This window comes from Paroedura picta, chromosome 3 (assembly GCF_049243985.1).
Source record: "Paroedura picta isolate Pp20150507F chromosome 3, Ppicta_v3.0, whole genome shotgun sequence".
Classification (NCBI taxonomy): domain Eukaryota; kingdom Metazoa; phylum Chordata; class Lepidosauria; order Squamata; family Gekkonidae; genus Paroedura; species Paroedura picta.
This window is the reverse complement of record NC_135371.1, coordinates 60,794,838-60,819,731: the sequence shown is the minus strand read 5'-3', so window position 1 is coordinate 60,819,731 and position 24,894 is coordinate 60,794,838. Positions and strand designations below refer to the sequence as shown.

The window sequence follows — 24,894 nt, the reverse complement described above, 5'->3', positions numbered from 1 at the left end:
CCAATTTTATTTGCCTCCCATCTTCAGCTATATTTATTATTTACTTAATTTATGTTCCATCTTTCTCCATCTTATATTATTCTTCTCTCCTCATTTTTATCCACACAAAAGCCTATGAGGTAGATTAGAAAGTATGTGATAGATCCAAAATCACTCTGTGAGCAGCAAAATGGGTAGTTGAATCTGGGTGTCCCGGATCCTACTTAGAAGCTTACACACTGGCTTTCATAGGGCGGCTGGTGTTGAACAGTAGCAAGCAGCTAGACCTAACTGAGTCATGCAAGTCAGTAGGTATCAAGTCACCCAGGAATTGCTTCCAGGCCTAGGGTTGTCAGCGTCCAGGTGGTAACTGGAGATCCACTAGAATTACAACTTCATTCTAGACAACAGAGATCTGTCCCTCTGGAGAAAATGGCTGCTTTGTAGGGTAGATTCTATAGCATTATATCATGCTGAGACTTCTCCCCTCCCCAAACCGTGCATTCCTTAGACTTCATCACAACATCTCCAGGAATTTCTCAACCTGGAACTACCAACCCTAAATAGGCCTGGTCCCAAAGGGTCCTCCCTCAAAAAAGCCAAAATAGGCCTGGATGGGTCCTCCTTGAGAGAACCAAGCTTGGAATACTGTGGTTGTTTAGCAACAGCCACTGAGGGAATCTGTTCCTTAATGCTATAGGTGCCTCCTTTATCATTTTGGGTTTCTTTTAAATCCTCATTTTTTAGATGCTGTTATTCATGTTGTTATTCATGTTGTGTTGTGAACTGTTAGTTGATATATTGTGTTATGATGTTCTATTAAAATGTATATGCTATAGATTGTTATGTTTCGTGTAAATTTATGCAATTTTCCATGTAAACCGCACAGAGCCGTAAAGAATGGGCGGTCTAAAAATCCAAATAAATAAACAAATAAATAAATAAATAAATAAATAAATAAATAAATAAATAAATAAATAAATCCTGGAGCCCTTTTCAGGTTTGTAGAAAGATCTATCTTGACCATTTTCAATTCCAGTCACCAAATTTAAATATCCAATTTTGGCCAACTTGGCTGTGTGTACATGTGTAATTGATCAGTTTTTAATATTTTCAAATGTTTACTGCCCTGAGAGCCCAAATTGGGTGGAAATGTACCAGTGTGCATGACCTTTGCATTCCTCAAGGTAACGGAAACAAAATGGGTAACCCTTCCCATGTGGAATAGGCTTCACTATATTACTTGAGATTCAGTTGGAAAGCAGTTCCGCAATACATTCCCATCCCCTCATATAAAATGGAGGAATGATGCATCAGATGACACTGAACAATTTACTTTTTATTTTTCACATTTCATTCTCATAAATATATACTATTACAAGATGTAGCATTACAGGGTCTATTTCATTATTATTTGGCACATTATGCAGAACCAAACCCAAAGTTTCAATCAGGCCTACCAGAGCTCTCTCTTTGCAGCTTACCTGGCTTCTCCTTTTCCCTCTTGACCTCATAACCAATCTACTAGAGGGTTGCTGTGACCCAGTTTCAGATTCCGACAAAAAGTCTGTACGAAGTGATCAAAAATACTATCTTACATGTTTACTTTAAGAGTAAACTCCCTACATTTGATCACTTAATCTGAACTCTATTAAATTGGCTGTAATACAACAGATGTCATATAAAAGAAAGTGACAAATTTAAAATCAAATTTGCCTATTACCTCAAAGGCCTTCCAGAATAACAGTCCTAGTAGCTTTCTAACATCTAAGCAAAGCTAATCTCATGAATGAAATAGTATGAGAGAGGAAATGGTTTCCACTGTTATATGTAAACTAGATTTAAAGCCCATTTTATTTCTGAATGAAATGGGCACTAGGCCCCCCCCTCCCCGGGGAAGCCTTCGCAGGGCAAAGGCTTCCTGGGGCCTGCTGCACTGCACCTGGAGGCTCCGGGGCTGGTGCGTGGGCGTGGGTGGCAGGGCCAATCCCTGGCAAAGGCTTCCCGGGACCTCGCATGAGGCGGCAGGAGGCTTCAGGCAGCGTCAGCAGGCCTCAGCAGTAGGTGCCATCCCCACCGAAGCCTTTGGTCCCCCCTACCACGTGCCTTCGCCATCAGAGATGCGGCGGCCCTGGCTCTTCGCATGCCTCGCAGCCTCTTGGGCGCAGCCTCCCCACCGAGGAAGTGGCTTCGGGGCCGGGAAAGAGGCAGGGGCTATGCGTCAGAGACGCGGCAGCCCTGCCTCGTTCGCATCCCCAAAGCCTCTTTGCCGGCCGCTGTCAGCCAAGGAGGCGGCTTTGGGGCCGGCAAAGAGCGAGGTCCGGCAGCCGTCCCTTCCTTGCTGCCTGCCGGCCGGCCGAGGCCCGCAGCCTACCTGTCTTGTCCACGGGCAGGCTGGTAATGGCGGCAGTCAGCTGAAGGCAGCCAACGTTGGGGGGGGTGCGCTGCGCATGGCTCGCAATTGGTCCCTTGGTGCCAGACTGACAATCAGAGGGCCCAATTTTCAGGTGCTTCGTGCCTACCGTTTGAGCCCTCCGATTGTCAGTCCGGGGTAAGGAGCCAATCAGCACCTTTCATCATCCTGGACAAGGCCCGCCCTCAAAGCCCTTACTGCTTTATTTTATCCACTCCACAGGAGCGGTTAAAGATGTGAGATTTGGTTGTCTGGCACTGGAAGTATGGGTTTTTTGGTGACTTGGTTCAATTCCTAGCTACAGATATCATTATCAAAAATGGTCAGAACATGACTGTAATGGCTGGACAGATTCATATAGGAGGCAATTCCAAGCAATATAGAGCTTTAAGGTTGATATAGAATATAGAGCTTTAAGGCACCTTGAATTGGGTATGGAAGCAAACTTGTATACAGTTGCAGAGGCACAATGAGAAAGCATCGCCTGCAAATATTGCTATCAGATACAGATAATCCGCTAACTAGCAAAGTAGCGAAATTTGCGTGGCTAGCTTTAAGAATTAGTAAGATTGGGTCACTCATGTATAGCTATAATAGATCCACAGAACTTCTTATGTTTTTGGTTAGTAGATATTATCGCACGTCTCTTAATCTTGTCTTTTGTTTTATATTTTAACAGCTTTACTAGTTTTATTGCTTTTATGGCTCATTTTATCCTTGTAAAATAGTCAATGGCAGTTAATGCTTCTAAATGTTGGCTTTTATGGTGGAGAAGTTTTAAGTTTTATTGTTGATGCATTTTTAACCTTTTAACCTTGTATACAGTTTAATTGAAACAAGTCTAGAGTGATACAGTCTCTACAACCCACTTTGTTCAACATTCTTGCTGCAGCAGTGCATAATAACTATAGTTTCTGGGCACTCTCCAAAGGCAGCCACAAACAGAGCATATTGCAGCAATTTAAGCTAGATGTCACCGGACATACATCACTGTGTCACCAGGTGCCTTGTGAGGAATGACCCTGCCCCACCCACTGTTGCCCGCTCTCTCCATAGTGAACAGCAGGAGAAAAATGGGGGAAGGGAAACACTGCAGCTGATATTTGACATAATTCCCAAAGGAAAACCTAGAAGTAACATCACTGCCCTCCCCTTTAGGGTTGCCAAGCAGGAGCTTCAGTAGCAGGGACATGGTGTGTGTGTGCAGAATTGTGTGCACTAAGATGTCACTTCTAGGGAAAACCAAGAATTGATGTCAAGTAGCTCTGGGGATTGCCAGAAATGTTATGATTTAAACCAGTGGTCCGCAACCTTTGTCAGGCTGCGGACTGCTGCGCCGGGGTGCGGGGAGAGGGCGAACCGGGGCCCCGCGCGTGCGCGGCAGCCCCGGCGCAAATGTGCATGCGTGGACTTGCCATGCGTGCGTGTTTGCTCCCCCGCCAGACGCAAACGCGCATGCGCGGCAAGTCTGCATGTGCGCGTTTGTGCCGCCGACATGCCGGTGGCCGCAGCTCCCTCTCCCCGCCCCTCCAGGCCGCAAGGAAATCGGCCGCCAAAGCGGCCGATTAGCTTGCGGCCTGACAAGCTTCTCTTCCCGCCCCCTCCCAAAGCAAGAAGCTTGCCGGGCCGCAAGCTGATCGGCTGCTTAGGCGGCCGATTTGCTCGCAGCCTGGTGAGCTTCTCGCTGTGGGGGGGGGGCGGGAAGAGGGAGCCACAGCCCAGTGCCGAGCCCTTCGCGGCCCGGGGGTTGGGGACCATTGATTTAAACCATAGAGTTTCCAGAAATTCCTAGATCTACTCAGAGCAATGAGTAATGTCAATGGAGGTCCTCCCACTATAGCAGGAAACCTGGTAACCCTGCCTCCCACAGCACTCTAAGAACTGATAAAATCTCTAGGGTACTTACTATAAAGTTTTTCAAATTCTTATAGTACTCAGAAGTGACGTAAAATTGGTGAAAGGTGCATCTGGCTACCTCTGCATCTGATTATCCAACTGAAGGCTCAAGCTCCCCCTAAGCTGTGACTCTGTTTCTTTAGGGGAAACACAACCCCATCCAGAAAGAGGGGATTTAAATAACTGGCTACTAGCAACTTAGAGAGGGTCTTAGGGTTTTATGGTTTTAATTTTAAAAGAATTATTGATAGAATTATATTGATGCTTTTACTTGCATATACTATTATTGAAGAGCCTCTTGTGGCGCAGGGTGGTAAGGCAGCAGAAATGCTGTCTAAAAGCTGTGTGCCCATGAGGCTGGGAGTTCAGTCCCAGAAGCCGGCTCAAGGTTGACTCAGCCTTCCATCCTTCTGAGGTCGGTAAAATGAGTACCCAGCTTGCTGGGGGGTAAACTGGGGAAGGCACTGGCAAACCACCCCGTATTGAGTCTGCCATGAAAAAGTTGGAGGGTGTCACCCCAAGGGTCAGACATGACCTGGTGCTTGCACAGGGGATACCTTTACCTTTTTACTATTATTGATGTAAACTGCCCAAAGACAACAGGCTCAATAGGGGCAGTCTCTAAATAGAAAGAATAGAAAGAATAGAAAGAATAGAAAGAATAGAAAGAAAGAAAGAAAGAAAGAAAGAAAGAAAGAAAGAAAGAAAGAAAGAAAGAAAGAAAGAAAGAAAGAAAGAAAGAAAGAAAGAAAGAAAGAAAGAAAGAAAGAAAGAAAGAAAGAAAGGAAGGAAGAAAGAAAGGAAGAAAGGAAGAAAGGAAGAAAGGAAGAAAGGAAGAAAGGAAGGAAGAAAGGAAGAAAGGAAGAAAGAAAAGACCATCCAGACTTTCCATTGGCACTTTCAGAAAGATTTGAAGGACAAGGACCAGTATTCTGGTGTGCTGCTTTAGGATTCATTTTTTTTTTAATTCCATACTTAAACCATAGAGTTTTTGGCAAATCCTAGAGTGTTACCTTTGATGTCTTACCACCATGTGATGATATGATGCTATTGTGCCCACTCCACTCTCCTTCTCCTTTCTCTTCCCTTTTCCTTCCATTCTATGCCCATACACACACACACACACACACACACACACACACGGCAACTCCATCAACAAAATGAATAGCCTGAAGGTGAATGAAGACAGCTGTGGGTGGGAGGTTGGTTATTTATTAATCATTGTTTTATTGTTTCTATTGATGTTTCTCTTTTATAATACTGTAAACCACCCTGAGCCTGTCTATGGGGAGGGGTGGCATGGAAACCTAAATATAAATAAAATAAATAAATAAAATTTTCCTTTGGCACAGCTGGCAATGGAGGAGACACCCAGCGTATCTCCAACCATAGCAGAAGATCTGACATGCCTTGCTTCTACCTACCAGTAACACCTCTGCCTTGTCAGAGTTATAGGATCCCCTAAAATCTCAAATTTAGAAGAGAGTTCTGTTCTAATATGTTTGAGAGCCACTGGTGCATGGAGATGCAAGTCTAACTCACTGTAGATGGAAAAGATAAAACCTTGTACAGTCAGTCACCTTGCCCTTGGTAAGCCATGTTGATAGATGCTGAACACCATAGAAGAAATTGCCTTTCCAGTGTCATCTGACAGAATTGAGGTTAGTGTTATATTACAAGAATAGCTGTGTGAGAAATTTAAAATGAAGAAGAACTAGGCTGTCCAGGAATACCGAAGATTTTGCCAGTAGGACTTCATTAGAAACAATATATACATTAGTATGCTGATCCATGTTACTTCTGTATTGATTTCATTTTTGATTGAAGTAGCTACATCCAAAATAAAACTGGATACAAGTGAAAGGAGATTTAATGAAACACTGAAATACTGCAAGGTATTTTTACTGTCTGCCTTTTCTGTGTTTGGACCCATAACTGCCAAGCTTTTCAACAAGTAGATATGATGATAGCTTTTAGTGGACCATCTTCTGTTGATAAGAGTTTACAACCTTTCAGGTTTCCACAAAATGATCCTTCAGGCAGAGCCAAGATTCTCACAGATAATACTGGTAAGAGTCTCAAAGTGCTGCAGGAAGGACATACCTTTATTAAATCCACAGTCTTCCCTATTACTGCTCAGTACATGGAGCAAGCACATATTAAACAAAGTTTGAGCCCAGTTGCACCTTTAAGATCAACAAAGTTTTATTCAAAGAATAAGATTTCATGTGCACAAACAGTTCCTCAGATACAAAGTATGCTTGCACACAATAGCCTATATCTTGAATAAAACTTTGTTGTTCTTAAAGGTGCCACTGGACTTAAATTTTGGTCTACTGCTTCAGACCAATATGGCAATAATTGACCAGCTATCATATTGTTCTAGCTTCACAGCATCCAAAAATGTGGTATTAGCCATTCTGTTTCCCTACACCCTGATGACAGGGAATCTGTACAAACACAGAAAAAGGTCTAAAGAGAATTTTCTATTAACATGAAGATGCAACAGAAAATAACTTGGGATTAATGAAAACACAAGGAATGACAAACAAGAGCAAACATTTAAAGATTACTCTGTGTTTTTATGGTCACCATAGTAAGGCTGATAACCAACTCCTTGCCATTTTGAATTGCCTCTCAGAGGAATTAATATCTGTGACTGAACTAGGAACTGAACCAACAAGCAAGCAAACTATGTTGCCAGACAATAGGATTAGTTAACCAGTTCTCACATTTATGGATAACAGTAGAAACCTTTACTCTTCCATAGTAAGAGAAACAGCTCTCTATTCTTTAGGAAATGATACAAGTTATTTCATCTTAAAAGATAAATAACCTTTCTGTTCTACAAAACAAGGCATACATTTCCTTAGTTATAATACTGGTATCAATTTATACTTGTTGCATCTGATGAAGTGGCCTTTATCCCATGAAAATTCACACAAGAATTACTTTAATCTTTAAAGTTCCGCAGACTTCTTCCTTTTTTTCCACTGCTACACATCTCAGGAATATATGTTTGAATTATGTTATACTAGTTCCATTACATTACTTCCCATAAATAGTTCATAGAACAGGACAGCAGCTTCCCTAATCACCAAATGTTGTACCGGATCTTTTTTCAGTACCACAAATCTACATGGTATCATGCAGAGGCTTCTGACATATCTCCACAAGATCCTGCTTTTATTCACCATCAGTTAGCCAATGCCTAAAAGTATTTAAAAGGAAAAAAATCAGCACAGAAGAGCAAAGCCTTTAATCCTATTTTTGTACACAGGCATACCCACACACAAAAAGCAACTTGTCAGTCTGATAGATACCACCCAACATGCCTGACAGAATGGGCCTGTTCCAATCTGGGGGTTTGATTTTTTTTTTAATCTCAATGAGAAATTCTACATTAGACAGCAGGCTGAGCCAAGCCTTCCTTAGCTCAGCTTAAGATGATTAAAACCATGCTACCCAGGAAAAGAGAGATAATATGAAATGCCAGAGGTTTTACCAGGGCACAAAATGGGGGAACTGATATGCAAAACCACTGTGAAAAATTTAAATCGTATCTGAGTTTCAGCTATCCAACTGCAAATACAGTAATCATTCTGTATGCTGCAGGCAAGAGGGCCTACTGTAATGGAAATAGCTCTAAAACTAGAAGACAAAGCCAAATACTTAAGGAATGTGTACATATCACACACACACACACACATGCATATGCATATATCTTGTTCATAAATGTAGAGAAGCAATTCAGCAAGAACATGTAAAAAGTAAGAGTGTTTCTAATCAGACTTAACACTGCTTTCAGGTGATGCAGTATCCCTTAAATATTCCTTTAAAAAACCCTCAGAGGTTTATCTCCTAAACCTCATTGCCAACTGAGATGCTGTAAGTACATTGAACTGCATTTTCCCCACTTTTCCAAAATATGCTATCCTTGACTCTTCCTTTCCTCTGCCTCCCCCATTGCACAGTTTAGCTATCTTCTTGAGACCAAGGACCATTTATATTTTTCTAAGAAATTGTTTAAGCCCCATCTACATCATTGGTGCTGTATAAATAAACCAATGTATGCATACAATTAAAAAAACATTGTATGGAAAATATTTCATATTTGGAAACATGCTGAGAATCTTATTTTGTTGTAGAAATTTAATTCTGACAAATTCTTTGAAACTGTTCTTTGTGACCTACTTCAATAACTTGAATTTGATTTCTAAATCATGGGTCATTTGAATGAGGTTGGCACTTGGAAATAATTCAGATGGGATTGTGTATTCCTTCTTCTGTATTATTTCTGCTTTTAAGTATTAAATTGTACATTGATGTGAGCCCAGGAGAGCAGAAGTTGCAGTATAGCTCTCATGTTAAAGGACATAAGCCAATAGTCATACATCCACTTCCAATAACCAGTCGTGCCTGTCTCTTCTTTCAGAAAGTAACAACGAAAGCCAAAACAACAAAGTGGCAAATCAAAATCTGTATTTTTTAAATTTGTTTTCAGCTACAATATCAGCTGAGATTCATTCATATACACCCAAGTCATATGGTATTTATGATTACATTTTCCTCAACTACTACCTCACATAAAATATCATCATAATTCCTACTGGATCAATCCTCTATTGATTGCACCACACTCTGACAATCAGTCACCTCAACAAGTGTTTTTGAAGCTTCAGAATACAGGATCAGGCCCATGGTGGTAATACTACTATCATGACTAAACAAGAACTAATAAGAAATTATGACATGTATTTCAACAATTTTTACTTAGTAGGATTTACATCGGAATGTATACAGCATGTCTGTGAGAATGGCAATATTTATAAACTCTACACCAGCCTACATACTCTCTGTAATGTAGTTTCAATTTAGACATTCACAACTACAAAAAATACTTCCCTTTTAAGTTGGAAGTGTTGTTACAAATTCAGTATCTGAGAAGTACTGAAACAAAAACTGGGGTGATTTCTATTATTCACGCAGGGAGATGGGGACTTCTATAGGATTGCTTGCTTGAGTAAGGAGTACTCATGCACATAGGAAGTCTGCAAGATCAAACTCTAAACATTTAGCACTGGACACGTGCAAACATCTTGTCTACCTCAACACAGGTAGAAACCTTGGGAACTTTATATCCCAGTGGAATCTGCATGAATGTTTGCCAGCAAAAGAGCCCAGCAGCTCTGACCGACAGCTCAGTCTCAGAGGTCAACAGTATGTGGAGGCTCAGAAGAATGAATGCAACATTGCACTGCAGAACTGGAAGAGTCCATGTGATGTAGTAGGTATAATAATAATAATAATAATAATAATAATAATAATAATAATAATAATTCAGGAACTTTGTGGAAGGGGGCCTTCAGCAAGCATTTGACTACAGTGTTTCCAAAGGAGAGCCAAAAATGGTCTGTGGGGAAAAGAGCCCACATTGCATCCTGAGATGAGTTTATGAGCATCTTTCAATGACAGGTATGTCCTTCAGCAGGTCATATACATTTAAAATATTGTGTTCAATCCCACCATTGACCACATTTATTGTATCACAGGGGAATGGCAGTAAATTAAGCCCTATATGAAGCTCACATCCAATATAGTCAAACAAAATACCAACCAGAAGCAAAGGTCATCTTTACTAATATTGGCTCAAGTAACCGAGACATTTCCCTGGTTAAAGAAGCAGATGTCAAATACACTGCCAAACTTCATGTGTCATAACAAAAATACTGCAGATTTGTACATTTTACACTGTTACCATGCCTCAGAAAGATTTAAGGGAAGAGATTTTGAGATAGTGCAGCATTTATGAGAATCTTCCTAACAGCAATTTACTACTGAAAGATATTTGGCATATTGCCTTTCACCTTCCCATCTCATAAGATACTTTCTAAGGTTCTGGCTCAGCAGACTAGAATCAAAGTGTGTCAGTTCAAGCATCACAATGGTACCAATGATAAGAATAAAGCATCCTTGGACAGCCTGCAGCTTTACACCTTTTAATGCAATACTAGTTTGTCCTAGAATTTCCGTAGATATCCCTACATTGCAGAGATAGTGCAGGTGCACCTGTACACCATAAAAGCAGTATCTGCTTCTCTCTTGGCTGAAATTTTAAATTTCAGCATTTCTTTAACCTAGAAAGGTTTCTATTTATTAACTTTTGTCAATCTTTATTAGGCTTCAACAAATGATGCATTCTATTCATACCAAATATTTTTGAACAAAGAGGGGAAGAAAGGAGGATGAAGCCACATGAAACAAGAGTTTAAAAATAGTAACTAACTGGGCTAGTCACTACTGCCAACCCTTATCCTGAAATCACCTACACAACTCTAGGAATAAATACGTAGCACAATTAAACACGTTCCTCACTATTTAATCCTTTTCAAAACTTTGTGTACAGGATGAGTTCCCCAATGAACTATGCCAAAGCAACAACAACAACAACATTAGCCTCGTTGCGCCAGTTATGGAAAGGTTTCTAAGGTCCATCTTTTGCTGTTTCCAAATGTGAAGAGTAGACGACAAAGCGTGTCTGGAGGCCACCTGGCATTAACACATTCGCAACTTCAGCCCACTACTTTGGCAAGGAGCCGGAGTCGGGCAGAGTTTGGATCCTCGACCGCACCGCGCCGCCGTGTGAACGGACTTGACTGTGCCTGGTGGACACCGGGGAGGACGGGAGCCGGAGGCAGACGGAGCCGCTGAGCCGGCGAGTTTCCCTCCCCCTCGGCCGGACGGGAACGCCGACAGCCGCGCAGCGCCAAGCCGTGCCAAGCGGGCTTGCAGGAGGTCTCTGGAGCGGGCAGGGCGAAAAGGCGCTCCCGTCGCCACCAGACGCAACCCGAGTCAAGTTGCGAGAAAAGCGCCCGCCAGGCAGCCTGAGGCGGCACTTCCCTCCTGCTGCTGCCGCCGCCGCCGGGTGCCTGGCCCGGAAGGCGGCGGGAAGGAGGGGTGGGCGAGGGGCTCTTACTTACGTGTACTGCTGGGGGAAGCTGAAGCCCTCCGCGGCGGGAGTCGAGAGGACGAGGCACAGGAGGAGAGGGCTGCACAGAGCCGGGACGAGGCAAGATGCGCCGCAGGTCTGAGCCGAGAACGCCATGTTTCCATTAAAAATGCAGCGGCGGCACCAACAACTCGCTCTCTCGCGCTGTCTCCCCGTGGCGGCGCTGGGCTGTCGAGGCACCCCTGCTGGGGTTCTGGGCTCCTGCAAGGGTTCGGGGGGGGGGGGGGAGGTGGCCGCTGCCGCTGGGTATCTTCCAGCTAGTCCGGAGAAGCGAGCCAGGCAGCCAAGCAAACGGCGGCGGTCTCTCTCCCCGCACTGAAATGCCACGAGCGGGGCAGTTCTCAGGAGGCTAAGGCGGACGCGGGGGGACGGGGACTGGGCAGCTGGGCTCGGGCTCCCTGCACAGCGAGGCAGGTTCCTGCTGCTGCTGCTGCTGCTGCTACCGCCGCCGCGGCTCGGTCCGGCCCTCACGCGGCGGGCTCTGCTCTGCCGTGACAAACACTGAGCGAATACAAACTGCTACTTTCCCTCAAATAGGCGGCCAACCTTCCCAGCCTCCTCCCCTCGCATCCCTCCGCCTCCCCCTGCTCGCTGCATCCCTCTCTTTTCCTCCCTCTGTTAGGAACGTTCTCCATCCTTGGCAGCCACCACGGCGCATGCTCCTCAGACTGGCGAACGAGCGCTCTCCGTTTCTGGACCATTTGGCTGGGCCCGGGCGGCTGTCCCGCGCCCTGCGCAACGTTCGCGCCTTTCTGCTGGCGCTCGCCGTGCTTTTGCCACCCGGGGCAGGTGTGGTGGGTTGCATCGCAGCTGGGGCGGCCATATGGGGGGGGGACTAAGGATGAGTCCTGCCCCCCCCCTCCCAACACCCAGAAATACGTAGATTCTGCCTCTTCGGATGCCATTTTCAGATGGAGCCCCTGCCGTTTATCTCAGCCGAGCCCTTGGGGTGCAGCCCAACTTGCCGTTCCACTTCACCTGCGTGTCACACCTGCAGACCAAATCGACTTCTCAGGGGCTAAGACATTCTGGCTACCATTATAAGGAATCAATGGGGGAGATGTTCAGCATTTAATGATTAATGGAAAAGCCTATTCTAGCAGCTGCTCTGAGCCCTCAAATTTTAGGGGCATGCCAGTGATAACTGAGTTTTTAAGGACACTTGCCAAAATTGGCAATTTAGATATCCCCGGTGCTATGCACACAATAGATATTGATCCATCTAATTTTAACATTTCAGCCCAGTTCAAAACTTAGCGATAACCAAACATGGGCAGTTACTATACAGAGTTCCCCCCTTCAATTGTGTTGTGACATTCCCACCAATCTCAAATGTGCCCCTTTGTGGCAGCTCATAGTGCCTCAATGAGCAAGCAATGGGCTACTGGTTTTTATAGGATTCTAGAGGCAGCTGATTCCTATATAAGGCACAATGCACAATTTTTAAATAATAGAAATATGTAGTTTATTGTAACATTTAAAATAGTCCAAATGTGGTGATCCATTTCTACCCTCTTTGTTGAGTAAAGAGAGAAGAAACAGAACTTACACGCTATTTAGTACTTTCCAGCAACTGCTGTACATGCAGGAACTTTCAATTTACATGGAAACAAGTCTGTGGGGCTTATTTCAAAGCCATCCCAGGAACCAGTGTTGGTTTAGTGTGTGGCATATTTTAAATCATAAATGTTCTTACTCTGGGCAAAAGCTGTACATAATGCTGAAATTAGTCCAAGTGGCCTGCTTTGCAAAAGAGAATGGGAAATAACACTGCACCATATTTGAACAATTGGATACATCCTATGTTGGATACTCTAGTCCTGAGCAGCATTTGGTAACTCAGTTCATTAGCTGCAGTGACAGGATGATCTGCACTGAGCACATAATGCTAAAACTCTATGGAGGAGAAAGTAAGGGGACAAAGAAAAGACTGACTGGCCATAAACGTGTGTGTGTTAAGTGCTGTCAAGCCACTTTGGACTCATGGTGACCCTATAAATTAATGACCTCCCAAACATCCTTGCTCATGTCTTGCAAAGTGAGGTCTGTAACCTCCTTGATTAGGTCCATCCATTTTATGATTGGTCTTCCTATTTTCCTGCTGCCTTCAACTTTCCCTGCTGCTTTCAGCTTTTCCTTGTATTATTGTCCTTTCCTGTGATTCCTATCTTCTCATGTGACCAAATCACAATTGTCTCAGTTTGGTCAGTTTAGCTTCTAGAGGTAGTTCAAGATTGATTTGATCTAGAACCCACTTATTTGTATTTTTGGCAGTTCGTGTTGGCTGCATAAGTAAGGTATTAAACAAAATTGCAGCATATTCTTTAGGACTAATAGCATTTCCAGCACGAGAACCAATTTAGGTGTTCTGTTCAAAATTAATCCCATAGTGGAATGAATAGCAATATTTAATAGTTAAAACTGGAAGATACGAGATTTCAGTTTGGTCTACTAAATAAACCCACTCCTCCATGGGCAAATGGTACCACTTCGATGATCTGTTCTACAAATTGCCAGAGTGAAGTATTACCTCTGGCAATATGTGCAGAACTTCTTAATGTTCATTTCTCCTGCAGGAATCCTGCAGGAGTCCAGCCGAAACAGAATGGTGATAATACTGAAAATAAAGCATATGATTAAAAAGAATCATTGATTTCAATTATTTATATCTTTAAAATACTTCTATACCACTTTTTATCATACTCAAAGCTTAGGCAAATATAACTATCGTAACTTGGCACAAAAATGCAGTAATGAAAGTACACTGAGATAGGTTCCATCTCCAGTATCCATCCACCTAATTTCTGAAGACAAGGCACCTATAGAAGTTCCTTTGAATATGACCTAAAAGATCAGGGAGATTCATTTGGCAGCCAGCAGTCTTTGTTTCCAAGACTCTGCTCAAAGCCCTACTGGATTCTTGACTTGTGATTTCTTCTTAGGAAAGTCTGGGTATGCCTATTGCAACAAAGAAATAATTTACAATAACCTTTGAGTCTTATTCGTAATATTCTAATTAGAATCTTGCACATAATACTAAATGCATACATGCCAAATAAGGATGCTTAGAACACTGGTGACTGCCTTAGCGGAGGGTATTTTTGCTATCTTTACTGTCTGGCTCCATGTGGTGAGCAGCCTGATTATTTAGCCCAGGGAATGGCTGGGATAAGTTCTTGAAGTAACCTTGCTGAATCTACGCAAACCTAGGACTTATCGGTCTCTGCATAAGAGAGGGCCTGAGAACTGTGTGGGTGCTGCTTGAAGTTCCATGAAAGCAAGGCTGAACATGTAACTCTAAATACTAAATAAAATGAATTATTTAAAATTTTAAAAACTGTTTCCACATGTGTAACCTACAACAGGACAATTATTAGGACTGACTATCAAAGTTCACTTTTTCCAGCAGTATGCATAGGCCTCCTTGGAGTTCTTTATTGTCACTTTTCTTACTACAGGCTAATCTCCCAAGATTCTTACTCCGTTTCTTTTTGCTATAATATGAGTTGCCTTGGATTTCTTCTTTCTGCCTGAAGAGCTACAGCTACTCAAGAGCTAGCAAACCCTGGTAATCTCTTGTCTGCTCAGCAGTGTCAGTTGCAGTGGAACTCACCCATATCCCTCCCAACTGATGAAAACTGGGGGAGACATCAGATGCCAAGAATTAAGAACCTCATACTGGAAAGTCTGGCTTGGCTAAATGAATGTTTGGAATGTCAGAATCATCCACAAGGCTAAAGTAGCAGCCCTGCACACACACATTGGAAGGCCAGAATAAAAAGATCCTTCAGTATATTTGGCTGTTGCTGCTCCTGTTATCAGCCTGGCTTGCTTGAATGTAGAATTGCCAACTACCAGATGGAGCTTGAAGATGTCCCAGAATTATAACTATATCAGATTCTCATGTTTATTCAAATTTCTGATTGTATTAGATTTTTGAAAATGATATATATATTTAATTATACCTGTCTAAGCTGCAGATGGTGAGGGTGAAAATTAAAACACAGTATCTACTTTGTTAGTTATACTTTCATGGACCACTGTGGCATCAACTATTTTTAAGGTGAAGTATAAGAATACTAGGGGCAAAGCCCATTGAATCCAGGAATACAACGGGCACTAGAGCTTGGCGGTGGGAAAAGAAAGGGGAGGAGTTGTCCAGTCTATAAGGGCATGGGGTTGAATGTGTGTGCTGGAGGTTGTGGTGGCGTAGTGACAAATGAGGGCATGAGTGCGGAGAGATGGGTGTCAAGAAGAAAGGTTTGGAATGTTAGTTGAGTGTGGGAGAGGGCTGCCCTTTGGGAATTGTGGCATAGTGGTTACAGATGAGCTTTCCAGAGCCATGTCTTCAGATATGTGAAGGGAAAATCAGACTGGAGACTCTTCTTAGGGGGAGATCACATGGCAACCAATTCCTCCTAGTTCTGCTTTAAACCCCATTTCCCTTCTTGTGTGAATTAGGCCACAGAAACCAAAATGTTCCCCTGCCCTAATACACATGGGGCAGTCACAGTACACAGGTGTCTACCCTGTTCCTTCTGTCTTCATTTTGTTAATGTTGATAAAATGTTATGTGCCCACCTGTTTCACGGTTGCTCCTTAGAAGAAGAGCTGGATTTTTGTACCCTGCAGGAGGAGTCTCAAAGTGGTTTACAAACACTTTCCCCCTTTGTCTCCCCATAATAGACAACCTGTTGGGCTGTAGGGCTGTAATAGGTCTGAGAGAACTGGGAATGGGCTGCAATGACCCAGCAGGCCTCAAGTGTCTCAAAGCAGTTTCCAATTGTCTTCCCTTTGTCTCCCCATAGCAGACTCCCGGTGAGGGAGGTGGGGTAGAGAGCCTCACATGGAAGCTGGCAGCCCTAAGAGGAGGTCTCTCTGTGCACAGCAGTCTTGACCTTAGTAAGGTTTTTTATACTGGTTTCTATTAGCCAGGCCAAGCTTGAAAAAAGTCACTTCAGTTCTCATGTCTCTCCAGCCATTTACTTGTTGGCTGGTCGGTCTGTCTGTCTGTGCCCCAGAATACATACAGTTCCTGGAAAGGGCTGGCCATAGACTATATCCCAGGAGTGACACACCTGCACCACTCCCTCCCAACTGCAGTCTGCAAGCCTCTACAATAGTATCTAGATCGCTGCTCCTCTCTAGATTATTGTGATCAGCTCTGCAGGCAAAAATGGTTCCTTTGAAGGACAGACTCTGAGGCAATGTATGATTTTGCAATCCCACCTCCAAAACTCCAGGAATATTTCCAACCGAGGGTTAGCCAACCTCCAGGTGGGGCATGGAGAGCTCCTGGAATTACAGCTCAACTGCAGAGTATAAAGTTCAGCTCCCCAGGGAGAAAGGGCTACTTTGGACAGGGTTGTGGTAGAGAAGAAACATTTAAGGCCTCCCATACAGGTTGTTGTTGAATTGAAAAACTTGAGGCCTACTGCACAGGGTTGTTGTGCAGATGAAACAGGAGACAAAAGAACCACTGCCTGCAGAATAATGCTGTGTAGTAGGCCTCAAATCTGCAGAGAGTTGCGAAGAAGAAATACTCATGGCTTGCCTGTGTCTAACCTCTAGCAGCTAGGCTGGCCAGAGCAGTATTTTAAGTGAGAAGGAGCTTTTCTGTGGCCTCCCTGGCAGACAACTGTTTGGCAGAATGGGAAAGCTCCCCCCCCTCAAAAGGAATGCACACCCCCATGCCCTCAGACTCCCCTGCGTTGCTCTCCGAAATACCTCCCTCCCCCTCAGCCAGGGGCTGTCAGAGGCTCCTTTGCAGCAGGCCTGAAGGGAGGGAAGGAGGGAAAGTACTCACCAGCCTCCTGCCAGCTCTGTCAGTGTTCTGAGGCAAAGTGAGGGAAGGTACAGTTGGACGTGACAGTTAGGACAGACTTGGGGTGAAAAGGGCTGACAAAGCCTGCTAAGCCTCTGTTCTCATCCCACTCAGCAGCCCTACATACCTCCTCTTCCTGCAGTGGTCAGAGGCAGACTGGCAGTGATGATTCCAGATTGCCCCTGCCTGGGTTGGGTGGGCGGGCCTTATCAGAAATTTGGCCCAATGATTGGGCCAAAGTCCTGAGTGGGCATGACCTGTCTGAGGCAGTGGGCCCTGCCTCTGACAGGCCATGCCCACTCTCTGCCCACCTAGCCCTTAGTGAATTATTATATAACTAGAAAGATAGCCCGCTGTAAGAGGGATACAGCGGGCGCTAGGAACTTACCCAGCATGGTGTCCCGCGGCGACGGCTGTCTGCGGCTGCTCCGTGCACCGGGGGCGGCTGTCCGCGGCGGCGGCAGGGAGGCCCCGGCAGCGGCGGCAGGGAGGCCTGCGGCGGCGGCGGAGGCAGGGGCTCTGTCTTCGCGCCTCTCGCCGCGTCAGGCCGCCGGCTGTAATAGGTCTGAGAGGGGCTCCCTCGGGCAGCAGCCTGACGCGGCGAGAGGCGCTTCGTGCCTCTCACCGCATCAGACTGGGAGCAACTGCGAGCCGCGCTGCGCGCGGCTCGCAGTTGCTGGGGCTAGGAATCAGAGGGACCTGCCAATTGGTCCCTCTGATTGTCTGTCCAGAGGAAGGGTCCAATCCGGACCCTTCCTCATCACGGACAGATACCGCCTCATTACCCCTTAGTGAATTATTTAGTCTGCGGTGCCGCGGGCAGTGTTTCGACTAGGCTTCAATGCCTGCTCGTAAGAACGGGCTTTGAAAGGGATGGGCCAGCGCCGGCAGCCCCCGCACACCCGGGGACCCCTCCCCGACCAGCCGCCCCTCTCCTTGTTGAGTCCCCAGCTTTCCTGCGGGCCCTGGAGCAGGCCCGCCACGTCAGGGACATGGCGGACCTGCTCCGATACCCGCAGAGAAACCTCTCCACACGAACTCAAGCCAGTCGAGTGACACTTCACGCCTTCCAATTGGCCCCTCACCTGGACTTGCCCCGCGCACTCTCCGCCCACCTACCCGTTAGTCAATTATGGAGACACAGCAGCACGCTGTGTCAAGATAGCGAGCCCGCTGTTACAGATTTCAGAATATAAATGCTTCAAATAATCTTAATGTCAGTAAGTGTTCACACATGCTTTCAGATCCTTTGAAGTTATTTAACAGGGTTTTTTGAGTAACTAGACCCTTGAGTAACTGAGGGTCAAGGGAGAAATGATAGTTGATTTTTAAACTGTAAAAGTTGAGAACATAATGCACTCTGAAAATGCCATAGGGGTAAATGCCATAGGGGTAAAATTAACTTCTCTTTCCCAGTGCTTTGGCCCCAGTTTGGAAGCCCTGCAACAGCTACTTAAAAACAGTAGGAGCGCCTCACATCTGGTTTTACCCTGAGTAAAGCAATTTAATGTAAAATGTTATAAGCATAGCATGAATACAGAAGGCTCTTTAAAAAAGGTCTGCAGACATCTAAAATGTTACACAGGCAAAGGTGTCTTAGCAGCATGAAGAAAGTTATAGTGAGGGTTGAGAGTGTTTCTGTGTTTACAAAAATTTTAATCTTATTGTTTCCTTTAAAAACTCTTTACATTAAAGCTACCATTTAAGAACTTAGTTGGACTCTTAAGGGAGGTTATCCCCAGCACCCAGACCTATTCTCAAGCTTGGTGCCTTTTTGTTGTTGTTAAAGAGGGTTGAGTCAATTTCCACCAATTCCACTTTCCCTCTGAAGATCCGCACTTGCCTGTTCCTGAGAGTCTGCTCTGTTTTTCTAACAGAGTGGGGTGAACCAGTGCATGACAATCAGGACTTAGGAGAGTCATGAAAGAACTGCTAGTACTCAGCACTAATGACTCACATCACCTCCCCCCCCCAAAAAAAACCCCTCTCTACTCAAGCTTTTTTCCTTAAGGTAATTGTGAACATGGAGGAAAGGCTCTTTAGGACAGAATACCACTGTCTTAGACTCTCATAAGGGTCTATCTTAAGTACAGCTACACATTCACAGATGCCTTTAGTACATTTCCTGCTGATTGAGGCCTTCAGTTTCCTCCACTACTACTTCTGTTTCCTGTTTCCTCAATTTTGGGGGAACAGCTTGGCCCTTCTTTCACATCACCGACAACCTGATCCTTACCGGAGATTCCAGGGATTAAAACTTGGACCTTCTTCATGCCCTACCATTGAGCAACAGTGAAGTAATGACAGACATGAGGCTTGCTTCTCTCTCTCTGCTTGCCTGCTCCAAATTTATTCAGTTTTATAGCTCAGGGAAAACTTTATGATACACATCCTTGGACACAGAGGTTTACAAAAGCTTAATTATGTACACATTCCATTGTTATCAAGTTTCAAGATGTTGTATAGCTTACCTTCACACAGCAAGGTTTCCTGCAAGGTATGCTCTTTGCCTCTTCAAAAAGAGGCAGAAGAACTAAAGATCAAATTGCCAACATACGCTGGATCATGGAGAAAGCTAGGTTCCAGAAGAACATCTACTTCTGCTACATTGACTATGCTAAAGCCTTTGATTGTGTGGAGCACAACAAATTGTGGCAAGTTCTTAAAGAAGAAGAAGAAGAGTTGGTTCTTATATGCTGCTTTTCCCTACCCGAAGGAGGCTCAAAGCGGCTTACAGTCACCTTCCCATTCCTCTCCCCACAACAGACACCCTGTGGGGTGGGTGAGGCTGAGAGAGCGCTGATATCACTGCTCGGTCAGAACAGTTTTATCAGTGCCATGGCGAGCCCAAGGTCACCCAGCTGGATGCATGTGGAGGAGTGCAGAATTGAACCTGGGATGCCAGATTAGAAGTCCGCACTCCTAACCACAACACCAAACTGCACCTGAAGCAGTAGGTGCAAACTTAAATGGACTCTGGGGAATGGTAGAGGACAGGAAGGCCTGGATGATCATTGTCCATGGGGTCGCGATGGGTCGGACACGACTTCCCACCTAACAAACACGACTTCCCACCTAACAACAACAATGCTCTTTGCAAAACCCCTGTGCTTCTGATGATTACACAGAGATCAGAGCCTGACCTTTTGACCCTGCCCCAGCGTCTGGGTTTACCCAACAGCCAAGAGCAGAGACAAAATTAGGCAGATCTCTCCACCACAGCTCTTCTTCATCTTCAGAAAAGTGTTTGCATAAGTCCTTTTGTTTGTTTATTCATTTATTCATTTATTGTTTATTCATTTCATTGTTTATATTCCACCTTTCCTCATTGCTTATAGCATCTTATAAGTCCTACATTAAAATAGTAGTTTAACAGCAACAAAATAGGCCCTCTAAATTACCCCTATCTCCCCAAAAGCTACCTGCAGTATATATCTAATTAAAAGTCCTTGAAAATAGGCTAGTAATACCTTCTCCCCATGGTCAGAGCTACAATGAAGAAGCAGGGTGTTCTAGTTGATTCCAGATAGGCTACTTTAAGAGCTTGAACAGCAGGTGGCACACAGGGTATATGGGAGAAGACAATCCTTAGATATATGGGTCCTAGGACATGAAGGGCTTTAAAGGTCCATGCTTGTTCTCTCCCCCCCCCCCCCCATCTAGCTATATCCACTGTAAGGTTGGTCAGGTATTGGTGGCTCCCTTGGAGTGGGGAGGAAGCATAGTATGGAACTAAAAAGGGGGAAAGAGGGAGGAAAAGGGGAAAGGGAAGTACAATTGGATTATAGGCTGCCATGATTTCAACCATAGACCTGGTGGAAGAGTGCCATTTTGCAGACTCTGCAGAACTTCGATAGTCCATTTGTGACATTTTAAAAGCACAAATATGTATGGCCTGATCAGCTATGAAGAGTGAGAGTTGGTGAGCCAGAAGCAGATGATAGAAGGCTACTACTACTGCTGTTTTCAAACAGCAAGGTTGGTCAATGAGCACTAACAAGCTCTTAACTTCTTTCCAAATGCCAACTCCATTCTATTCACTATGAATGGATCCAGTCCCTCTAAACACCAGAGTTCCTAACTGCTTTCTTGTCTGGTTTCAGCTCCAGCTTGTTTGGTCTTAGACATTTGACCATGGCATCAAAGCACTGGTTCAGAATCAGAACTGATACATCTGGAGGCTTGAATGATGAAATACAGACTTGGTGCCATGTGTATATGGATTATATCCAACACCAAATCTCCAGACAATCTGTCACATTCAAAAGCCTCATATAAATGTGTCACAATCCTCAGAACAAATCCCACAAAGTTAATTCTAACTCTCTGGTGGAAATATTTTGTTTCCAGTCCAATTGAAGAGACTAAAATTACCAATCTGCTGCTCCTTAACACCAACTCCATATTCCAACCACTGAATAAGAATGGTCAACTGTGTCAAATATTGCAGATAAATCATACAGTATTAAAAGAGAAGACTGTCCCTTGTTCATCTTTAAATAGGCTGACCATATTATCTTGATACAAATCGGGGACATTAGGATGGCAAAAACAGGATAGGAGTTAAATAGTCTGTATTAATGAAAGGAAGATGATAAAAAGGTATTCTTCAGTGACAGAACCCATACAAAAATTTAGGTAGATGTAGGCCAAAATAATTCAGCTAGGGAAAAGGGTTTTAACCATATCTTTAATTGATGATGATGTTAGCCATTCAGTCGAGTCCAAATCCTGGTGATCCTATGGCTCAGCTGTTGCATGATGTTCATTCTTGCACCGTTCCTCTTAGTTTTGTAATGTTCTGGCTGGTGTCCAATTTGATTGTATCTAAACACCATGTTCTTTATCGGCTTGGTTTCCTTTTACTATTGGCCAATCCTAGCATAATTGCTTTCTCCATTGAGTTGGATTGCATGATATGGCCCAAGTAAGTGAGATAGAGTTTTGTGATTTTGCCAACCAGTGATATATCAGACTTTATGCCCTGTAGTATTTCCTTGTTTGTGTCTTTTGCTGTCCATGGAACTCACAGAAACCATCTTGAACACCAGAGTTCAAATTAATTGATTCTTATCTTGACCGATTTTTTCATTGTCCAACTTTCACAGTCATGTGACTATTGGAAATATGATAGATCTAACTAATCTACATTTGTTAGTCAGGCTTATATACTTCCTTTTCCATGTATGGTTCAAGCTAATCATTGCTGAGAGACCCAAAGCAATATGATGTTTTATTTCCATACTGCAATCACCATTCTGATCAATTTGTGATCCAAGAAAAATGCATTCTTGAATGCTTTCATTACAAAACCCCTTTCTTATTGCAGCCCTCTGATTATTGGGCCTATTGTATACCTGCAAATAAATTAACAGTTTAAAGTCTTCTCTCTCTCTCTCTCTTTCTCTCTCTCTCTCACTGCAGGCCAGAAGAACTGAGGTTGTGGGGTTCATGCAGCTAAAAGTTTGCCAACTGTCCATGCTCCATGACCTTTTGCATCGTAGGCCCAAATTCTATTTAATAGAAATCAAACATAAATGAAAATGGCATGGGTTATATTCGCATACACACAAAACAAAATAAAGAAGAGTAATGCTACAGCATGTATATACCTTTTATTCAAAAAGGGACATTTTTATTAAAATGGGACAGACGGGAAATGTGAAAAATGGGTACTGTCCCCTTCAAAAGGGTACATATGGTCAGCCTAGCTTTAAACAAGAATAATCCATCAATGCAGCGCAAGCTGTCTCAGATCCAAATCCAAATCTGACGCCAGTTTGAAATGAATGAAGGGCAAATGTATCATCCAAGAATCTGTGGAGCTGCTTAGCCACCACATGCTCTGTTACCTTCTCCAAAAAAAGGAAACTGGGAGACCAGCTTGTAATTGGCTGGCCTATAGTTAGAGAGTAGACTTTCCCCCACATGTTAGGATAAGCATGGATCAAGAGCATAAATGTTGGTTGTCTCTTTCCCAAAGATCCTGCCGGCATCCATTGGCAAGATCCATCTGTAAGTATTCATAACACAACCCCAAGCAAATGCTTCTGACAACTCAGGTGCTGGATCTACCCTCCGAGTCACAAAGACTGAGAGAGATTTTATCAGCAAAGAATCTTTCAAATATGCTGCTGTGCTGGGGGTTCAAACTAGCATCACTGACATGGTTGGGCTTAAGTCTGACCAAGTCATGAACTACATTAAACAGTTCATGTGGACAAGATTTGGTTGATACAGTGCTGTTAGAGAGGGGAAAAAACCTCTCTGCCATTAAATATGATTCTAATTCTCCCTCTCTGGTCTAGAAAGCTATAGGCTTTTAAGGATTCTTTTACCACTTTAAAGCTAAATGTAAAATATTCCTGAGATGAAGGGATTTCTTAGCACTTCTACAAATCTTGCCTTTTTCTAGCTGCAAACCGCAAATGAATCCTGAAATAGGATGTGTGTTTAGTCTTGGGGAATGTGCCTCATGAGGCACATATCTTCTGACCACTGTCATTACAACAGGGTAACTGCGCTATTTCATGCAAAGATGGGTATGATAAAGGACCAAAATGGTAGGGACCTAACAGAAGCAGAAGAAATTTTAAAAAGGTGGCAAAATTATACTGAACTATACAAGAGTGAGCTTAACATCCCTGATAACCACAATGGGGTAGTCACTGACCTGGAGCCAAACATCCTGGAATGTGAAATCAAATGGGCCTTAGGAAGGCTGTGCAACAATAAAGCTAGTGGAGGTGACAGCATTCCAGTTGAAGTATTCAAAATCTTAAAAGACAATGCAGTAAAAGTGCTATACTCAATATGCCAGCAAATTTGGAAAACTCAACAGTGGCCACAGGATTGGAAATGTCAGTTTACATTCCAATCCCAAAGAAGGGCAATGCCAAAGAATGTTCTTTGCACTCATTTCTCATGCTAGCAAAGGTATGCTCAAAATCCTACAAGTTAGGCTCCAGCAATATGTGGACCGAGAACTTCCAGAAGTACAGGCAGGATTTCAAAAAGGCAGAGGAACTAAAGATCAAACTGCCAACATATGCTGGATCATGGAGAAAGCTAGGGAGTTCCAGAAGAACATCTACTTCTGCTTCATTGACTATGCTAAAGCCTTTGATTGTGTGGAGCACAACAAATTGTGGCAAGTTTTTAAAGGGATGGGAATACCAGAGCATTTTATCTGTCTCTTGAGAAACCTATATGCAGGTCAAGAAGCAACAATGATAACGGGCATGGAATCACCGATTGGTTTACTAACTTGTATGTGGAGCACATCATGAGAAAGGCAGGGTTAGATGATTCACAAATTGGGATCAAAATTGCAGGGAGAAATATCAACAACCTCAGATATGCAGATGATACCACTCTAATGGCAGAAAGCAAAGAGGAACTAAAGATGCGGGTGAAGGTGGACAGTGCAAAAGCTGGCTTGAAACTCAACATCAAGAGAACTAAGATCATTGTATCTGGCCCTCTTAATTCTTGGCAAATAGATGGAGAAGAAATGGAGGTAGTGACAGATTTTATTTACCTGGGCTCCAAGATCACTGCAGATGGGGACTGCAGCAATGAAATTAAAAGACACTTGCTTCTGGGGAGGAAAGCTATGGCAGCATCTTAAAAAGCAGAGACATCACCCTGCCAACTAAAGTGCTAGTAAAGGCTATGGTATTCCCAGTTACAATGTATGGCTGTGAAAGTTGGATCATAAGGAAGGCCGAGCATCAAAGAATTTAAGTTTTTGAACAATTTTTGAACTCTGTT

General features: G+C 43.8%; 1 protein-coding gene across 3 annotated transcripts in view; it reads right to left on the bottom strand.

The window, feature by feature from the left end:
- CACNA2D2 (calcium voltage-gated channel auxiliary subunit alpha2delta 2) overlaps positions 1-11,875 on the bottom strand; it is an 861,961-nt gene extending 850,086 nt beyond the window's left edge. For 2 of the 3 annotated variants that reach the window (XM_077325943.1, XM_077325945.1), the window contains exon 1: positions 11,269-11,875. In XM_077325943.1, coding sequence (XP_077182058.1) covers positions 11,269-11,393 — 125 coding nt within the window. In that variant the 5' untranslated portion in view covers positions 11,394-11,875. The remainder of the gene's footprint in view (positions 1-11,268) is intronic. The other variant, XM_077325944.1, reaches the window with a different exon arrangement.
- Positions 11,876-24,894: the final 13,019 nt, after the last annotated feature.